Source organism: Garra rufa, chromosome 9, assembly GCF_049309525.1.
Source record: "Garra rufa chromosome 9, GarRuf1.0, whole genome shotgun sequence".
Lineage (NCBI taxonomy): Eukaryota > Metazoa > Chordata > Actinopteri > Cypriniformes > Cyprinidae > Garra > Garra rufa.
In genome coordinates, this window is record NC_133369.1 from 7532910 (window position 1) to 7552270 (window position 19361).

The 19361-nt window shown below is 34.4% G+C and overlaps 1 protein-coding gene across 1 annotated transcript in view; it reads right to left on the minus strand.

Moving 5' to 3' along the window:
• The window catches only part of csmd3a (CUB and Sushi multiple domains 3a), a 516772-nt gene that overhangs the window by 359520 nt on the left and 137891 nt on the right, over nt 1-19361 (minus strand). The window contains exons 11-15 of the mRNA XM_073847643.1: nt 18095-18198; nt 7331-7443; nt 7033-7215; nt 1199-1525; nt 182-376 (exon numbers count right to left, since the gene is read on the minus strand). Of these exons, the coding sequence (XP_073703744.1) occupies nt 182-376; nt 1199-1525; nt 7033-7215; nt 7331-7443; nt 18095-18198 (922 nt within the window). The remainder of the gene's footprint in view (nt 1-181; nt 377-1198; nt 1526-7032; nt 7216-7330; nt 7444-18094; nt 18199-19361) is intronic.

Below are 19361 nucleotides of genomic sequence, written 5' to 3' on the forward strand. Positions count from 1 at the left end.
CTCAGATAATAAGTGGAACTAAACCACTTTTCTACGAGCTCAAGGGATGCAATTTAGATAATTCGGCAATCTTTCTGAAAAACATCCAAAGGCTACTCAAAGGCCATCATTGCCTGGGCTCCGCTTTGATAACTTTCTTCCACAGAAAAGATTAGAGGACACAAACACTTTTGAAACCTACCTTCACATTTGGGGATCAAACCACTCCACATCACCTTTCCCGCCTCCAGTTCACACACAATAGTATCCGAGCCTTGCGTCTTTATGAAGCCCTCCTCACACACTACTGATATGGAGTTTCCCAGCTGGAAATTATTACCAAAGCGCTTGGCATTCATAGGCACTCCGGGATCCGGGCACTCATTGTGTCCAAACGCTGAACAAATAACATCAAAGCAGAGAGCTTGTTACTTGCAACGTGACTTACTTAATGAAATGGAAAGAAAGGAGTGAATGCATAATGCAATATCACACTGTAGGAAACAGAGCATTGTGGGTAAACACTAGGGTCCTGTACGTCGTGCAGGCATTTGAGGATTATATTGGCTGAGCTAATAGTACGATGTTCAGCGAACAGGATTAAGTTGTTTGATGCTGGTGGATAAATGGCTTACGAATTAAATCGATGAAAATATGTCCTTCCATATGTCCTATTTGATGGCTGTTCGGAATCTGATTGAAGACAGTGCTTCGCAAGCCAAAAATGTTGTTAGCAAACAGTACATTTTTTAAGAGTATTAATACTTGTTGCCAAGCATCAGATATTTTTTAAGTTTAGAACAGCCTAACAAAAACACAAAAACAAGCAAAACTTTTAAAAAGTGAGAAATGTTTTTTATGTTTTTTAGTTTGTAAATGTATGTTTAGTAACAGAAATTAAGTTAAAGAACTATTTATTTCCATTTAATCCCAAACTAAAATTCAAAATAAAATTTAGGAACAAAATAAAGCTATATAGAAATATCAAAACATTTTACATTTTACAAAATAAGAAACATACTAAAATGTTAACAAAAATTAAAATATATAATAAATATAATAAAAATGCTATGAGTATATAAATAAAATTACATTTGAAAAAATAATTTAAAAATAAAATTATTATATATAGTAATGTCAGATTTTTTTTTTTTTAAGTTTTACAAATAAAAAATAGAAAACAGTTTACATTAAAAACATTCAAAAGAGAAGCACTCACTGCTGTACGTTATGTTGAATCCTCGGCCGGACATCGAGTGGTCAGCCTGAAACTCCAGCTGGAGGATGTTGGAGTTGCTAGTGAGGTGCGATGGCACTTCCGCCCCAGAGAAGCGTCCCAACACCACAGCGTCTGCCAGGTCTCCATCCCTCACCGTCAGGAAATCATAGGGAGGCTCCAGGTCGAAATCATTGAATGCCAGATGGATGCGGCTGCCTGGTTCAGCAATGATCAGCCAGACACAGTTGAGGTTGTTGCCGTAACCCTCAGGATAGTCTGGAGACAGAACAGTTCCCATGGCGGCCGTGAAGTTGGACATGCAGGGAACTGAGAGAGGGAGGAGATGCTGATCAGTTATGTGAAGGTCAAACGCAACAAAGACTAATCTAAATTCATTTTAAAGGAGACCTATTATGCCCCACTTTTACAATATATAATATAAGTCTTAGTTGTCTCTGTAGTTTCAGCTCAAAATACCCCACAGATCATTCATAATATCATTTTGAAAATGCCTTTTTTTAGTGGAACCTGCATTTTATTTGCAATATTAGTTGCATATTAGTTTAAACTTCTGATACAGGGTTTTCTGAGTGCACACATCTGATGCATGAGCACAGAAAGTGACTTTAGTGACCATGAGAGTCCTAAAGAAAGTTCTCTTTCATGTCCTATTGCGCTTAAACTGTCAAATACACACTAGTTTATGTTAAAAACACACGAGTTACAAAAACAGTCTTTAATATCTGTGAAGGTAAACAGCTGGGAAAGAAATCACATTTATATTAGATCTGTGTGGCAGCAGCGTAGTATACAGTAAATAAATCAATAAATCCACTGCTCTCGACTTATCTGAGGCTGGGACTCTAGTGTTCTGTGCTTGTCTATGCAGCCAAAGACAGAACAGTTAGCATGCTTTCCTCGAATTTTCGGCATGGCGTTAGAACTGGTACACTATTGTTGCATGTGAAAAACACAACCGTGGGTGGAAACATGCAGATTAAGGGGCAGTAATATTATAATAGGACCCCCTTTCTAGCAGCTTGTTTTCTTACAGAGGAACGCTTACCAAACAAACCAAAACAAAGTTACTGTTTTTTTGTTTTTTGTTTTCCTCCATGTTTCTGGGTTGGTAGATGCACCAGGATCTGATTATAGCACTTAAACATGGAAAAAGTCAGATTTTCATGATGTCACCTTTAAAGACATCAAATTTGGCTAAAACCTCACAGCTGCAAGTTAAGGTAAGACAGGCGCAAACACTGTATTTTGCATGCACTGGTCAATTTAAAGATTTTGGGTTTCTTTTTTCAGACTAGTGGACATAAAACATCCAAACTACACATTTAAGTGTTTGTTTTGTTGCACTTTATCTCTGCATCTATAGATTTGAATTATGAGCCATATATTTAAAGGCCGATTTTAAAAAAAAAAAACGTAAACCTGAAAAAAGTTTTAACAAATAAATAACTAAAATAGTAAAACGGATAATGACATAAGCACAATTTCTAAAACTAAAATGAGAAGTGAACATTTAATAGATGATGATGAAATATAATTACAACAGTATAAAATACAAAAAAGTATAAAATACATGCAAGTGTTATATATTTTGCATCTCCATTTTATTTACAATACATATCTTTGAAGCAGTTTTCTCAAAATGAGTTTTTTTTCTTTTATGGTTTTATTCCCATGTATATTCTGAAAAATTTCACAGAGACGTTTATTCATATATTATTCGCCTAATTTATAAACATTATATGCCTATATTTTAATAAAAATCTCCACTTCAGAAGCACTTAAACTAAACCTTACAGTATTATTGGCATCTACATTCTTGTGGTTTTTAGAGAAGCGTTTGATCAAATATCATTCCCCTGATTTATATAACATTTCATACATTAAATGATATTGAAAATCTATTTTTTCCCAGATACTGAATGTATTATTATTATTATTTATTTTTTTATGAAGTGATAAACAGATTTTCAGAAGTCAGATTTTCATGATATGTCACCTTTAAAAGGCATCAAATTTGACAAAAAAAAAAAAAAACCTCATAGCCAAGTTAGGTTAAGACACTACAGGCAAAACCACTGTATTTTTATGCACTGGTCAATTTTGAGATTTTGCTTTCATGTTTCTTTTTTCAAACTACTGGACATAAAATATCCAAACTACACATTTAAGTGATCATTTTATTACACTTTATCTTATATTACACTATATTTGCGTTGGTAGATTTGAATTATGAGCCATGTCTTTGAAGAATGTTTTCTTCTTCTTCTTTTTTTTTTATGCAGTAAGCCAGAAATGTCCATTTAGTCCCCTTTTGGTGATTGAAAAAGATTAAATAACACAAATTATTAATAACATAATTAATAAAAAAGTAAACTTGAAAAAAACTTTTAAAAACTGAAGTAGTAAAATGGATAATGATATAAGCACAATTTGTAAAACTAAAATGAATAATGAACATTTAATAAAACAATTATAAATGAATATTATAACAGTATAAAATACTAAACACATGCATAAAATAGGTTGAAGGGCTATGAATAAATAGTGAACATAAATAAAATATAATTATAACAGTATAAAATACTAAACATATGCATACACACAATTATTATATATTTTGCATGTGCCTTTCATTTACAATATACAGATATCTCTGAAGCAGTTTTTTTCCTGCAGTGAGACAGAAATCTGTTTCAGTAGCACTTTTATGGTTTATTCCCATGTATATTCTAAAAAGGTTTGTTCATATATTATTCGACTGATTTATATAACATTCTATGCCTATATTTGAATAAAAATCTGCAGTTCAGAAACACTTACACTAAACCTTAGTGTTTTATTCCTATCTATATTCTGATGGTTTTTAGAGAGGCGTTGTTCAAATATCATTCTCCTGATTTATAACACTTCATGCATTAAATGATATTAAAAATCTATTTTTTCCAGCTACTGACTGTATTTTCAGATTTATGGACTGATAATAAGAGAGCCTCTGTAAAATCTTCAACTCTAATGTCAACAAAATCAAACAAGAACTTTTCTGTTCTGGAATTATATGCTAATGGGTGAATATTTAATTAGTTAATGGCTCATTTGCATATTTAAACCTATCATTTCAGAACTTGTAATAGAAAACAATTGCTTTGGTCAACTGGGAATAGTATCCTGATATCTGTAAGTTAATTTTTACTTTATTCACCTGTAGTGCCTTGCCTTAAGCAATAACTAACAGGCTGACGTGTGACAGCAGGGTTGCGGATCGAAAAGATGCTGCACCTGTTTTCTTGAGGGATTCTTGTATTGTAATGGAAGCAGTAATTGTATTAAACTCTACTGAGCAGGGCACGTTGGGAATTTTAAAACTCTTGAAATGGTATTGCTCTTTGGTGCTGTTTACTTGTCAGGCTCCTAGAGAATTGCCATCTTATCAGCTGCCAGAGTCTGTTAGCCATATTTAACGGCGCAGTGGTTGTTTTGTTTACACTCACCGACATAAAACACAGTTTTAATTAGTCCGACCTCTTGACATCATTTCATTTAGACATGTGTCTCACCGACTCTGAGAGATTCAAAGGGTCGTCAGCGCTCATCTTCGTAATGAGCTAGCGAGGATGGATGGAGAACTGTGGTCTTAAAATTATTTCCTGAACGCACAAGGCCTAATGTACCTGAAGAGAGCTAAACGGTAGTATTACCCATTCATCTTAGTAGCAGTTGGCAGGAAAATTACATCATGGCAACATGAATCGTCGACATGTCCATGTTATGATCACTTAAACGCACTTCACATAGCAATTATGACTTCCGAGCTCTTAAGAACTTTCTAGACTAACTTGTGTGGGCTTTCAAGTCTTGTCAGAATGAACAGTATAATGGCAAAAATGTCATAATTTGCAACTCTGGACTGCCTTTAAGCGATTTTATATATTTATTTATGATATATAATATCATGGGATTGTTACTGGTACAGGTCCAGATTTTTTTTAATATTTTTTTTAATGCAAATTTTAGAAAAGATGCACTACATTGATCAAAAGTGGCAGTAAAGACAGCTATGTTACAAAAGCTTTCTATTTCAAATAAAGGCTGCTCTTTTAAACTTTATATTCGTCAAAATCTTTGGTTTTCATAAAGATATTAAACAGCCCAAGTGTTTTCAGCTTGGATAATAATCAGAAATGTTCCTTAAGCAGCAAATCATAATATTAGAATGATTTCTGAAAGATCATCTGGCATTAAAACTAGAGTAATTATGCTGAAAATTTAGCTTTGAATTACAGGAGTAAGTTCCATTTTAAAACATATTCAAATAGAGAACAGTTATTTTAAATCTTAATATTTCACAACACAACACTGCAATTTTTACTAAGGATTTGCCTTAGAGCTATAGACCTCAAAAACAGAGCTAAAAACCCATGGCCATAAATACCATAATACATGATAGATTATTCCACCTTCCAAATGGTTTTGATCATTATAATTAAGTTTTAATTGTGAGTGTTAACCGCATAATTTACCTTCTATGCATTCTAGAAATCGTTAATGAAAAATAGTGATCGTGCTCAGTAGAAAATACTACTCACTTAGTAAGTTAATGAAGCAACAGGCTTCTATGATTAGAACACATTTCCCATCATTCTCTGTGACAGCATGAAAATAATGAAATACATAAAGCTTAAATTACACACCCGATGTACCCATTTTTATATTGATTTAAACAACAGAAATCACATCATAATTACAACTTTCGTGTGTGAAAACTTTTGGAATTTTAAGATCAGGGTAAATTTAACTTATTTTGTCTTCTGGGAAACATGTAACTATCTTGTATAGCCTCAGAAGTTCAGTACTAAATTAAAAAAATATGGTATTTAGGCAAAATAGAAAAATGTACACATCCCCATTCTGTTTAAAAGTTTTCACCCCCGGCTCTTAATGCATGGTTTTTCCTTTTAGAGCATTAGTGAGCGTTTGAACCTTCTATAATAGTCGCTTATGAGTCCCTCAGTTGTCCTCAGTGTGAAAAGATGGATCTGAAAATCATACAGTCATTGTTGGAAAGGGTTCAAATACACAAAAATGCTGGGAAACCAAAGAATTTGTGGGACCTGAAGGATTTTTCTGAAGAACAGAGAGCAGTTCAACTGCTCAGGACAAACAAGGGACTCATGTACAACTATCACTAAACAACAAAAAAAATCCACAGATCATTCAGATAACACCACAGTATTAAGAATCAGGGTACCGGGTAATTTTTATAAATTCAACTATTATTTTCCCCTTGTGGACTATATGTAAATGTCTTTTATGTGAGATATCTTATTCAAGTGAGTACTAAATAAAATAAAAAAATAACACGCATTTTCTATGATCCCTTATATTTTGGTAAAATAACATTTTGGAGGTTCTGCAAAATGTATGTAAACTTTTGACTTCAACTGTATGTGTGTGTCTATATATAGTCAGTTTTAGTGTTAGTTATTTTGGAAAATAGCTGAAATTGAAGGTTTGTTTTATCAGTTATGGGTTTTATGAATTCAGTTTTAGTAAACTACAATAATCTTGTTTCCATCAGCTTGAATTTCAGTTTATTCTTTATGCAATATTGTTGCTCGACTTCAGAAAACTTGGAAGGACTTCTATGGTACTTTTTTTTGGAGCTTGACAATATAAATTACCCTCAACTTTCATTGCATGAAAAAAAAACCTCAGATGTTTTATTTTGTTCAAAATCACGTTTTTCCAGAGATTAAAAAAACATTTAGGCTTTGAAGGCTTTAAATAATGATAAAGAAGCGTCTAGCAGCACTTACATATACACATAGGGATGTTAGCAGACCACTGATTGTTGTTCTGACAGGAAATCATTCGTTCGCCAATGAGCTCGAATCCGAACTGGCATTCAAAGCGCAGCACGTCTCCGTTGGAGAAGCCCCCGCCCTCTCGGAGTCCATACAGAGGGATGCCGGGATCCCCGCAACTTTCCTTGTCAATTTCTGTAGGTAGGCGAGAGAGACGGGAGAGGGGGGAGAAAAACAGCAGTAAAGCTTTTGAGCCAGCAGAGTGATTTATGTGGGCACTCTAAGAAGCTCAGGCAGAGAACAGACTCACCTTTATAGTTGATCTTAAAGCCAATAGAGCCCACACTTTCATCAGACTGCAAATGCAGCCACATTTGATGGGTCATACTGACGATGAGGTCAGGGACGAAACTGCCCGTTAACCTGTCCATGCAGAGTGAACAAAAGAAAGTAAGTGTCTGTGAGCTCAGCATACAAAACAGAGCATCAGAGTATCATAGTATTGACATCTGACAGCATGGTACTGCAACTGTATAGTACTGAATGATTACTATATTTATATACCATGCCATTTATATAGTACTCAAAGGTTTGGGGTCGGTAAGATTTTATCATATTATTACAATTTAAAATAACAGTTTTATATTTGGAACATATTTTAAAATGTAATTTATTCCTGTGATCAAAGCTGAATTTGCAGCATTATTACTTTAGTCTTCAGTGTCATATGATGCTTCAGAAATCATTCTAATATGCTGATTTGCTTCTTAAAAAACAATTATTAATATTATCAATGTTGAAAACAGTTGTGCTGCTTTCAGTTTGTGGAAACTGATACTTTTTTTTTTGATTGATTTAAAGAACAAGAACAGCATTTATTTGAAGTATTTTGTAACAATGTAAAAGTCTCTACTGTTACTTTGCATCAAATTTAATGCATCCTTAATGGATAAAAGTATTGATTTTATTTTATTTATTAATTTTTTTTGTGAAAAAAAAAACAAAAACAAATATATCCAACAATATAAAGGAATAGCCATAGTGTTTATTAAAAATATTATTACCATAGTACATATTCCAAAAACAACAACAAAGAAAGTTTGCAAAAAAGTACTAGACTAGTATTAAAATATACTAGTATAGAGTAGCATGTTCTTCAGACATGGTTTCAAATAATTTGGGGCATGTACCGTGGTAGCACCTTGGCATTCTCAGAAGTACAATGTGTAGTTGAAGTTGAAGTCAAAAGTTTGCATACACCTTGCAGAATCTGCAAAATGTTATGTTATTTTTTCTGTATTTTTTTTAGTAATGGCTTTAAACACTGTGTTGTTACCTGAATGATCCACAGCTTTTATTTATTCATTTTTTTTGTATAGTGATAGTTGTTCAAGTTTCCCTTGTTTGTTCTGAACAGTTAAATTGCTCACTTTTCTTCAAAAAAGTCCTTCAGGTCCCACAAATTCTTTGATTTTTCAGCATTTTTGTATATTTGAACCCTTTCCAACAATGATTTTGAGATCCATCTTTTCACACTGAGGACAACTGAGGTACTCACATGCAACTATTACAAAAGATTCAAACACTCACTGATGCTCCTGAAGGAAACATAGTGCATTAAGAGGCAGGGGTGAAGACTTTTGCACAGAATGAAAACGTGCACATTTTTCTTATTTTGCCTAAATATCATATTTTTTCAAATTTAGTACTGCCCTACAGAAGCTACAAAAGATACTTACATTTTTCTCAGAAGACAAAAGTTAACCCTGATACCCTGATTTTCAAATTCAAAATGTTTTCTTAAAATGCTCTTAATGCATTGTTTTTCCTTCTGAAGCATCAGTGAGCATTTGAACCTTCTGTAATAGTTGCATACGACTAGGGATGGGGCCGATCCGATCCAGTATCGGTATCGGGTTCCGATACCAGCTTAATTAATGGATCGGAAATTTCCGATCCAACCTAGAGAAATTTCCGATCCAGAGTTATGTCTACGTACAGTGCTGTCTGCTGAAATGACTTCACAAGTGATCCCGGGCTAGGTGACGTGTCTGTGCTCCAATGAGACACTGAGAGAGATGAGATGCCTCCTTTCAGGAAATCTTCAGTTTGCAGGTAGCAGTTTAGCATTGAGCGTCATACATGTCCGCTGTGTGGAAATACTTTACGGTCGGAAACGCCACAAAGACAGCAACGTGCAATGTTTGCAAAGCCGTTGTTCCGAGAGGTGGCACCTCGTGGATTTATTTAGTAGATTAACTGTTAAATATTACCCATCATAGAGTAAAAGTTTATAATTTGTAGACTTCGTGCGTGTTATTTTCTGTTTTTAACGTTGCCGCACACACCTGAAGCGAGCACGCGCACAGAGAGAGAGAGAGAGAGAGAGAGAGAGAGACGTGATTCAAACTGCGCGATTCACAGACTGATTACTCTTTAACGTCTCTTGAACAGAAACATTCATACAAAGTTATGTTTAAATACCCGTTGTTTTATTCTGGTAACACCGTCGGTTATGTCTTCAGTGAACCGAAACAGCTGAGAAGGAGATGCGTGCCAGTATTACGTGCGTTAGGCCTTAAAGAGACAGCATCCTATAAATACCTGCAGTGAGAAGCACTAGTTATTTATCAATGAATTATTAAATTTCTGCACCTGAATACTAGTATTATTGATTTTATTAGTAACTTTATGTTGTATTCATCTACACTTGTCATTTGTGTTAGTGTTCTTGTTTTGTTACTTATTATATTAGTTCAGCTAGTTTTTGCTGTGGATTAGAAGTACTTAAAGTAAGCATTCAGTAATTAATAAACAACAAACTTTTTTTGTTTTGTTTGTTTTTTGCTGATCCGAAAAGTGCACTTATTGCACTTTTATTCAAAATGTTTAACATTTGAAAACCTTATTTTGTTGCTGCTACACAAGCAAGAATTTACTGAATTTATGTTGATCAGATGCACATTGTTCTATTTATAGTGTGAATATTTATTTTTTATTTCAAATATTTGAAAACCTTTATGTTTTATGCAACAAGAGTGTATATTGCACTAGTATCTAGTAACCCTGTCTTGAAATTTAAATAAATATCAATTTAAACCCTTAAAGTTGCATATTTGTTTTCAGGATGGGATTTCTGCCATTTTCTAACCTCATACTTACCTCAAGTTGCTTTTTGGGAGATACTTAGACTTGCTTGTAGAGAAGTTTGTTACAGCCTCATAAAATCAACAATAATGATAATAGTCATAGTGATATAAAAGCAAATAGAGCTCTGGTATCGGAATAGTATCGGTATCGGCAGATATCCAAATTCAGGTATCGGAATCGGATCGGAAGTGAAAAAATGTGGATCGGTGCATCCCTACATACGACCCTGGCTGGTCTCAGCTGGTTTGAACTGGAAGTAGCTGGTTTTAGCTAGTCTCCCAGCCTGGTCAGGCTGGTTTTAGCTGGTGGTCTCTCCAGTCTGGTTGACCAACTAAAACCAGCCAATCGGCCTAGGCTGGTTTTAGCTGGTTTTTCAGCAGGGGAGTCCCTCAGTTGTCCTCAATGTGAAAAGATGCATCTCAAAATCATACCGTCATTGTTGGAAAGGGTTCAAATACACAAAAATGCTGAAAAACCAAAGAATTTGTGGGACCTGAAGAACTTTTCTGAAGAACAGTGAGCAGTTTTAACAGTTCAGGACAAACAAGGGACTCATGAACAACTATCACTAAACAAGAAAACACAGCTGAGGATCATTCAGGTAACAACAGTATTATGAATCAAGTGTATGTAAACTTTTGATAAATTCAACTACTATTTTCTTCTGTGGACTATATGTAAATACCTTTTGTGTGAAATATCTTATTAAGGCCAGTACTAAATAAAAAATAACATGCATTTTGTGCATGCATTTGCCTCTTATTTTGGTAAAATAATTAACATTTTGCAGATTCTGATGATAAATAACACAGTATCATGGCCAAAAATACAATGCTATTATGTCCAATACAGACAATGGTTTCTGGACACTGTACTATAGTAATTCCAAGATACTTTTATGCAAATGTTGAAATAAGGCATAAAAGCACTAAACCAATTTGACCAGCACAAACCCGAAGAAAGGCATTAATTGAGCTTTACAGTATGTATTAGTGTTCTGGCAGTGAGAGGCTTTTGTCCTTGAGGAACGCTCTGTGAGCGCTCAATGGATCGCAGTTGGAACAGAGCCAGGCAAATGCACCAGAAAGCAGCACAGACCATTACCAAAGTGTGTCTACCCAAGATACCCGGAGACATACGGCTGACGTGAGAAGAGGTGGTAAGGGGAAGTGGACGGAAAAACATGTTTGCGAGGGAGGAAAAATACAGCCGGAGGATTTGTGCCGCGTGCGGTTTTTATGGTTCTGTGGCTTTCATGCTGTTGAAACGGATAACTGCTGGAAAGCTGAACAAAATGCAGGATAAAAAAAATAAAATAGCCGCTGGAGTCTATTAAAGTTGGAGAACTTTAAAGGGGGAAATCAAGATTTTCCTTGTTCTTCAAATTCAAATTAAATAAAATGAGTGGCATGTCACAACTTGTCTAACTTCAGAACTTAATTTTCCCTGTCGGTCTGAAATAAAAAGATTTTATTCACAAATAACGTGTGAATTGCCTGCAATGATTTTTTTTTTTTTTTTTTTTTGTTATGCAGTTTAATAATGTTTGTGCAGGGTGGATGGTTAGAAAACCTAAACTGAGACTTGTTGGTGCAAGAAAAAATAAAAATGCGAGAAAAGAGACATTACGGCCCCTATAACATATTCTAGCCACAGGCTAATGTTAATTATTCAATTACAAAAATCATTGACTTGTTTTCTGGCTAAAATATCCAAATTCCCTAAAAAAAAGGAACATTTACTTGAGAAACCAAACTGCATAAGCTATTAAGACCTTGAATTAAGTTTATATGTCTTATTCCATTGGCAAATAGTTCTTGCTTTAAACATGAATTGAATTAAACTTAGTGAGGTTTACAAACAATTTGCTGATGGGGAAGGAGAAATATGCTAAGCTCAAGGTCTTCATTTCTTTATATCTTAATAGCCTTTGCATATCTTACACTAGGGGTGGTCGATATGACCAAAAATTAATATCACGGTATTTTTCATCTTTTGAACGGTGACGGTATAATATCACGGTATTACTTTTTTTTGGTACATTTTGGGAGGAGCAGCCTGTCCTGTCCCTTTAGTATGTGAATAAAGTTAATATTTTTATAATATAACAAGTAAATGGCAGGTATCCTTATCAAAAAGAGACATGGGAGAGTATGCATTCTCAACATATTTATTTTGCAAAAAACCTAAAGATCTTACTTAACAGTGTACAACAAAACAAAAAAAAAAAATTTTTTATTGAAATTTAATTTCTGCAATATTTAAAACCTTTAAATAACTGGGGGAAATCTACCCATAGCAGCAGTTTAAAAGTAGACCAATTTTGTGGGGAAAAACGCGGACTTGGCAACCCTGCATCCAACACGAGCTGCTGGAGTTAATGTCATTGCACACATGAGTACGAAATTTTCGTCCGAGATTTTTGCACGCAAAAAAAAAATACAGGTTACAGTATGTTAATTGAGTTTACACACTGCCTCTGAAACTTTCGTCCATCATAAAAAAATTCGGATCGTGTTTGATTTTCTGCATTTTCGCATCCATAATAAGCATTTTGATAAGGATGGCGAATATGAAAAAACTAAAAAAAAAAAAACGCATGCGAAAATCGGACTCAGTGTACAATGACCTTTAGATTTGAATGATCACGGGTCGAAAGTAAATTGAGATATTTTGTCTAAATTGAGACAAAAATAGACTGGAGGATTTGCTGCAATCTTGTACTCACTGACAAATATCTATTATAAGATGTGCTGCTCCCTTTACACAGAGTGTGCTTTATCGCAAAATCGAAAGTAAAAGTAAACAGCGCGAGCACTCATTTAAAAGTGATTTCTATACTCTGCATATTGAAAGTGCGAAAATTATATACAATATTAGTTCGCCTCGCGCCCGCTCAATTTGTGATCCGAAAAGTCCCGGTCGTCCCGATTGCCACTTCGCCCCTGGTATAGGTTACAGGCCCGACCTTTCTTCACGATGTTTCACCAGTCGTTTAATGGCCACTCCCCTTTTACATACCACCTGCAAAGCTGATACGAATATGTTTTACTTTTTTATTTACAACAAGATATATAGTATAAGGTATTCAGACCACAACTGAACGTTTGAAGAAAATGTATTGCCTTATTATTTAGAATTAGCTATTATTGATGTAAATGCAGCCGTTCGAGGCACATAATTGATTTATTACGGTATTGACGGTATTAGAAAATCCATGTCGTGGCTATGACACCGGTGTACCGCCCACCCCTATCTTACACACATTTGCTTTCGCAGGTACATTTGTTGATTTAAAGATGTTTAAGGGATATTTGAACTGGAAAACAAGATATTGATTGAGATTATTATGCTTTTGCTGTGCAATACAAAACTTTAGTATGAAACTAAATCTTAAAATGGTGTGATTGTTTGCTTTGAATTGTATTTGTTATATACTTTTAATAATGTTTGTGCATGGTAAACTGTTAGTAAAACTAATTGTGACTTGTTGCAAGAAGGTTAATGAACAAAAACTGAGAAAAAATTATAATACTGACCCCGTAAACAAATGCTAGCTCTGAGTCAACCATCCATGCTAATTATTCAAGACTACAAATATAATTCTGACATGTTTTTTCAATTAAAATCTCTAAATATACTTGAGACCATATATTTACTTGAGAAAGTACATAAGTATTAATAACTTGGATTAAGTAAATTTTTCTTACTCTACTGGCAAATATTTCTTATTCCAAGCAAGAATTTAATTAAATACAGTTTGGTTTACAAACAATTTGCTGATGGGGAAGGGAAAATACACTGAGTTCAAGGCCTTAATTTATTACATTTAAATAGGCTTTGCATATCTTCTGCATAATTAGTTTCTCAAGTAAATTTTTCATCTTACGCTTGTATGATTGTTTGCTATGAATTTAATTTTTTTATATATTTCAATAACGTTTTTGCATGGTACTTGGTCAAGTAAAACTAAATTGTGACTTGTTGGTGCAAGAAAAAGGTAAGCAAAAAATAAAATGTGAGAAAAGTGGCAATTTTAACCTATTAAAATATACTAACACAAGGTCAACGGTCAATGCTAATTACTCAAGACTACAAAAATAAGTTTGACATGTTTTCCAGTTCTGAAAATAAAACATTTACTTGAAAAACAGATTGCACAAGATAATAAGAATAAAAAAAATGTTTTCTTACTCTATTGGCAGAATAGTTCTGAATTTAATTAAATTTAGTGAGGTTTACAAACCATTTGCTGATGGGGAAGGGAAAATATACTGAGCTCAAGATCTTCATTTCTCACATTTAAATAGCCTTCACATATCTTAAGCATATTTTGTTTCTCAAGTCAATTTATCTGGAGTTTTCCTGGAAAACAAGATGATAAAAAAATGCTGATTGTCATGTTTTTGCCATGCAATACATTGGACCTTACTCTTGTATGATTGTTTGCGACAACTTTTAATTGTTATATAAATCAATAATGTTTTTGCATGGTCATTGGTCATGTGAAACTAAATTGTGACATGTTGGTGCAAGAAAATAAGCGTTAAAATAAAATGAAAAAATGGCAATTTTTCCCTTATTAAAATATACTAACAGAAAGTAACCAGTCAATGCTTATTATTCAAGACTACACAGCTTATTTTGACATGTTTTCCAGTTAAAATATCCAAACTTCTGAAAATAAATTATTTATTTGAGAAACCAGATTGTACAAAATATTAAGACCTTGAAAAAATTGAAACTTTTTCTTTCTTACTCTACTGGCAAATAGTTACCTCAAGCATGAATTTAATTAAATTTAGTGAGGTTTACAAACACTCTGCTGATGTGGAAGGAAGATATACCGAGTTCAAGGTCTTAATTTCTCATTTAAATAGCGTTCAAGTATCTTACACATATTTTGTTTCTCAAGTAAATTTATCTGGATTTAAAATGTGTGGATATTTTAAATGGAATACAAGATGATAAAAAGGTTGGTTAATGATATTTTTGCCATATAAAGATAACACTCAGGGCATGCAACTTCAGAATAACATTAAAATCTTAGGCTTGTATGATTGTTTGCTATGAATTTGAATTGTTATACATTTCAATATGTTTTTGCATGGTAATTTGGTCATGTAAAACTAAATTGTGACTTGGTGCAAGAAAATTGTAAGAAATAAAATGTGAGAAAAATGGCAATTTTGCTCTATTAAAATATACTAACAGTGAGTCAGAGGTCAGTGCTAATCATTACAAACTACAAAAATCATTTTGACATGTTTTCCAGTTTAAATATCCAAACATTCTGAAAATAAAATAGATTTACTTGAGAAACCAGATTGCATAAGATATTAAGACCTTTAAAAGTATTATTTTTTATTACTCTAATGGCAAATAGTTATTTCAAGTATGAATTTAATTAAATGTAGTGAGGTTTACAAACAATCTGCCAATGGGGAAGGGAAAATACTGAGTTCAAGGTCTTCATTTCTCACATTTAAACAGCCTTCACATATCTTAAACATATTTTGTTTCTCAAGTAAATTTATCTGGGGTTTTTTTCTGGAAAACAAGATGGAAAACAAATTTTATTTCTATCCCTTAAGCAAAATATACTTAAATGGTTGCTGAAATGTGAGGGGTGTAGTCAGTTTTGTGAGATGCTGTACATAGCATCTCAGAAAACTGAGTACACCCCTCACATTTCAGCAGCCATTTAAGTATATTTTGCTTAAGGGATAGAAATAAAATTCGGATATATTTTAGTAGTCATCGTGCAGCTTGTATAGTAGTATAGATTTACTGTCCACTGAAAATAACAACATACAGCCATTATTGTCAAAATAGCTGGCAACAAAAGTGAGTACACCCTAAGTGATAATAGCAGCTTGTCATTTAACCACACAAAGCCACATGTCTTATTCATCATGTTTATGTTTTTTGTCTGCTTGACAGGACCATACAAAGTTGTGTTTCTTGTTTTAGAGCATTTAAAATTAGGTGATTCAAGTACAATTCTATCATAATGACCACTGGATGTTCAACATGGCATCTCATGGCAAAGAACTCTCTGAGGATTTGACAATTAGAATTGTTGCTCTCCACAAAGATGGCCAAGGCTATTAGAGCTTCAGTAACACACTGAAACCAAGTTACACAACAGTGGTCAGGGTGGTCAGCTTGTCAGTGCTCAGACCATACACTGCACACTGCTGTCGGTTTGCATTGGCGTCGTCCCAGAAGGAAGCCTTATCTGAAGTTGGCTCACAAGAAAGCCCACAAACAGTTTCCTGAAGACAACCTGTCCAAGAGCATGAATTACTGGAACCATGTCATGTCCAAGAAAATTGTGTCTTGCCTACAGTCAAGCATGGTGGTGGTAGCATCATGGTCTGGGGCTGCATGAGTGCTGCTGGTACTGGGGAGCTGCAGATCATTGAGGGGAAATTCTATTATGTACAGTACATTCTGAAGCAGAACATGATGCCTTCTCTTCAAAAACAAGGCCGAACTGCAGTTTTCCAACATGATAACAATCCCAAACACATCACCAAGATGACAACCGCCTTGCTGAGGAAGCTGAAGGTGAAGGTGATAGGGTGGCTTAAACCTATTAAGCACCTGTGGGTCATCCTCAAGCGTAAGGTGGAGAATCACCATGAGTCTAATGTTCAGCAGCTCCATGAGGAGTGGAAGAGGATCCCAGCAACAACCTGTGCAGCTCTGGTCAATTCCATGACCAGGATGATTAAGGCAGTGCCAGATAACAATGGTGCTAACACAATATATTGAAACTTTGGACAAGTTCACTTAGAGTGTACTCACTTTTGTTGGCAGCTATTTTGACAATAATGGCTGTATGTTGAGTTATTTTCAGGAGACAATAAATCTATACTGCTATACAAGCTGCACATTGACTATAAAATAATTATATCATTTCTATAGTATTGTCCCTTGAGAGGACCAAAATGGTTGCTGAAAAGTGAGGGGTGTACTCACTTTTGTGACATACTGTATTTTAATTGTTTTATATTTCAGTAATGTTTTTGCATGGTAATTGTGACCCTGGACCACAAAACCAGTCTTAAGTCGCTGGGGTATGTTTGTAGCAATAGCCAAAAATACATTGCATGGGTCAAAATTATTGATTTTTCTTTTATGCCAAAAATCATTAGGAAATTAAGTAAAGATCATGTTCCATGAAGATTTTTTGTAAAATTCCTACTGTAAATGTATCAAAATGTAATTTTTGATTAGTAATATGCATTGTTAAGAACCTAATTTGGACAACTTTAAAGGTGATTTTTTTCAGGATTTTGATTTTTTTTCACCCTCAGATTCCAGATTTTCAAATAGATGTATCTCGGCCAAATATTGTCCTATCCTAAAAAAAACATACATCAATAGAAAGCTTATTTACTGAGCTTTCATATTATATATACATCTCAGTTTTGTAAAATTTAACCTTATGACTGGTTTTGTGGTCCAGGGTCACAATTGGTCATGTAAAACTAAATTGTGACTTGTTGGTGGAAGAAAACGGTAAATTAATAAATTAAATGTGAGAAAAACGACAATTTTGCCACCGATCAATGCTAATTATTCAAGACTACAAAAATCATTTCAACATCTTTTCCAGCTAAAATATCCAAAAATTCTGAAAAGAACATACATTTATTTGAGAAACCAGATTGCATAAGATATCAAGACCTTGAAAAGACTAAAAGCAAGAATTGAATTAAATTTAGTGAAGTTTACAAACAATTTGCTTATGGGGAAAAGAAAATGTCTTACAATTTAAATAGCCTTTTCATATCTTATGCACACTTTGTTTCTCAAGTCAATTTTTCTGGATTTAAAGATGCTTCTGGAACACAAGATTAAGCTGTTTTACAGTGCAGAACACAGTTAACTTGAGTATAAGTCTGAATCTTACACTTGTATGATTGTTTTCGAGTCGCCAACCTCTCCTCCATCTCCGACAGTCAACGTATCGTATCCCAGCTCCAAGTCGAACTCTTCGAAATTGATTTGAATAACCTGCGATGGGAACAAAATCACTGAATTAGCGTTAGAAGTCTTTGTAATGGAACGCCACTCGAATCAATGAAGCACCTTGACCGGAGGGATTTCTCCATATGCTCTCTGTTACAGCGAAGGAGTAGTGTGCATTTCACACCGTCTTAATTAAGTTTCTCAGTACTGGAACGCTTCAGACATCATCAAATATAAATGATACACACCATTCTCAATAAATATGATATTCACGAGCTCACCGGGGCCAGCACTTGGCTGCAGCATATGTCGCCTGTATATTTCAGTTGATTTGCTCGAACCCTCTGCGGCCCCATTGAACCGAGGCGCCATAACCGAAAAAATTCAGCGGGGGCAATGTATCAATTATCCAACAAATCATTTGCACAGTCCAATGAATGTTGAGGGTAAAACAAATTTCCGAGAGTGCTTTCAATCAGCGGCTCAAGCTCGCAAGCAAACATTCGAGAGACGTGCTCCGCTTGTTCCGTGTTATTTCAAACGCTCACTTGTACATTAACAACGTCCTGTTTGCATAATCACCCCCTGGTGTGCGTTTGGAGGCACCGGGGAGCTGCGGCTGCTCACATTTAGTTAGACATCCGTGAATACGGGCCTTCTGGCACGTTTACGGCACACTGAGGAATGAAGCGTGCACTTAAGGTATATGGGCGCTTCTTCAACCGCTGCCACTTCTGCGTCTCGTGGGTTGATTTCTATTAACGCTAGCAGATTTCAGCTTGGCTTCTGTTTGTAAAATGAAGGTCACGATAAAGTCTTGGAAAGTTTTCACCATGCCTTCTTGATGCTTTTCAAACGCTACTCTTTTATGTTGTCCCAGAACTAGACTTTAAAATATTAATATATGAAAATAAATGGCAAAACATTAAAAAAAAAAAAAAAAAACATGAATTTGTAGATATTTCATAAACCTTTGATTTAAACAAACAATTAAAAACAAAGCATTACAATATGCACACTACACTTTAACAGTTTGGGGTCAGTAAGATTTTTTAATTTTATCTTTTAAATAAATCTCTAAGGCTGCATCTGTTTAATCCAGGCTGATTTTGTATCATTTGCTTGATCAAAAACGGCTATATTTTTGAACACCACTAAATAATATAATACTAAAATGTAAGATTACTCTTTTATATTCGAATATATTT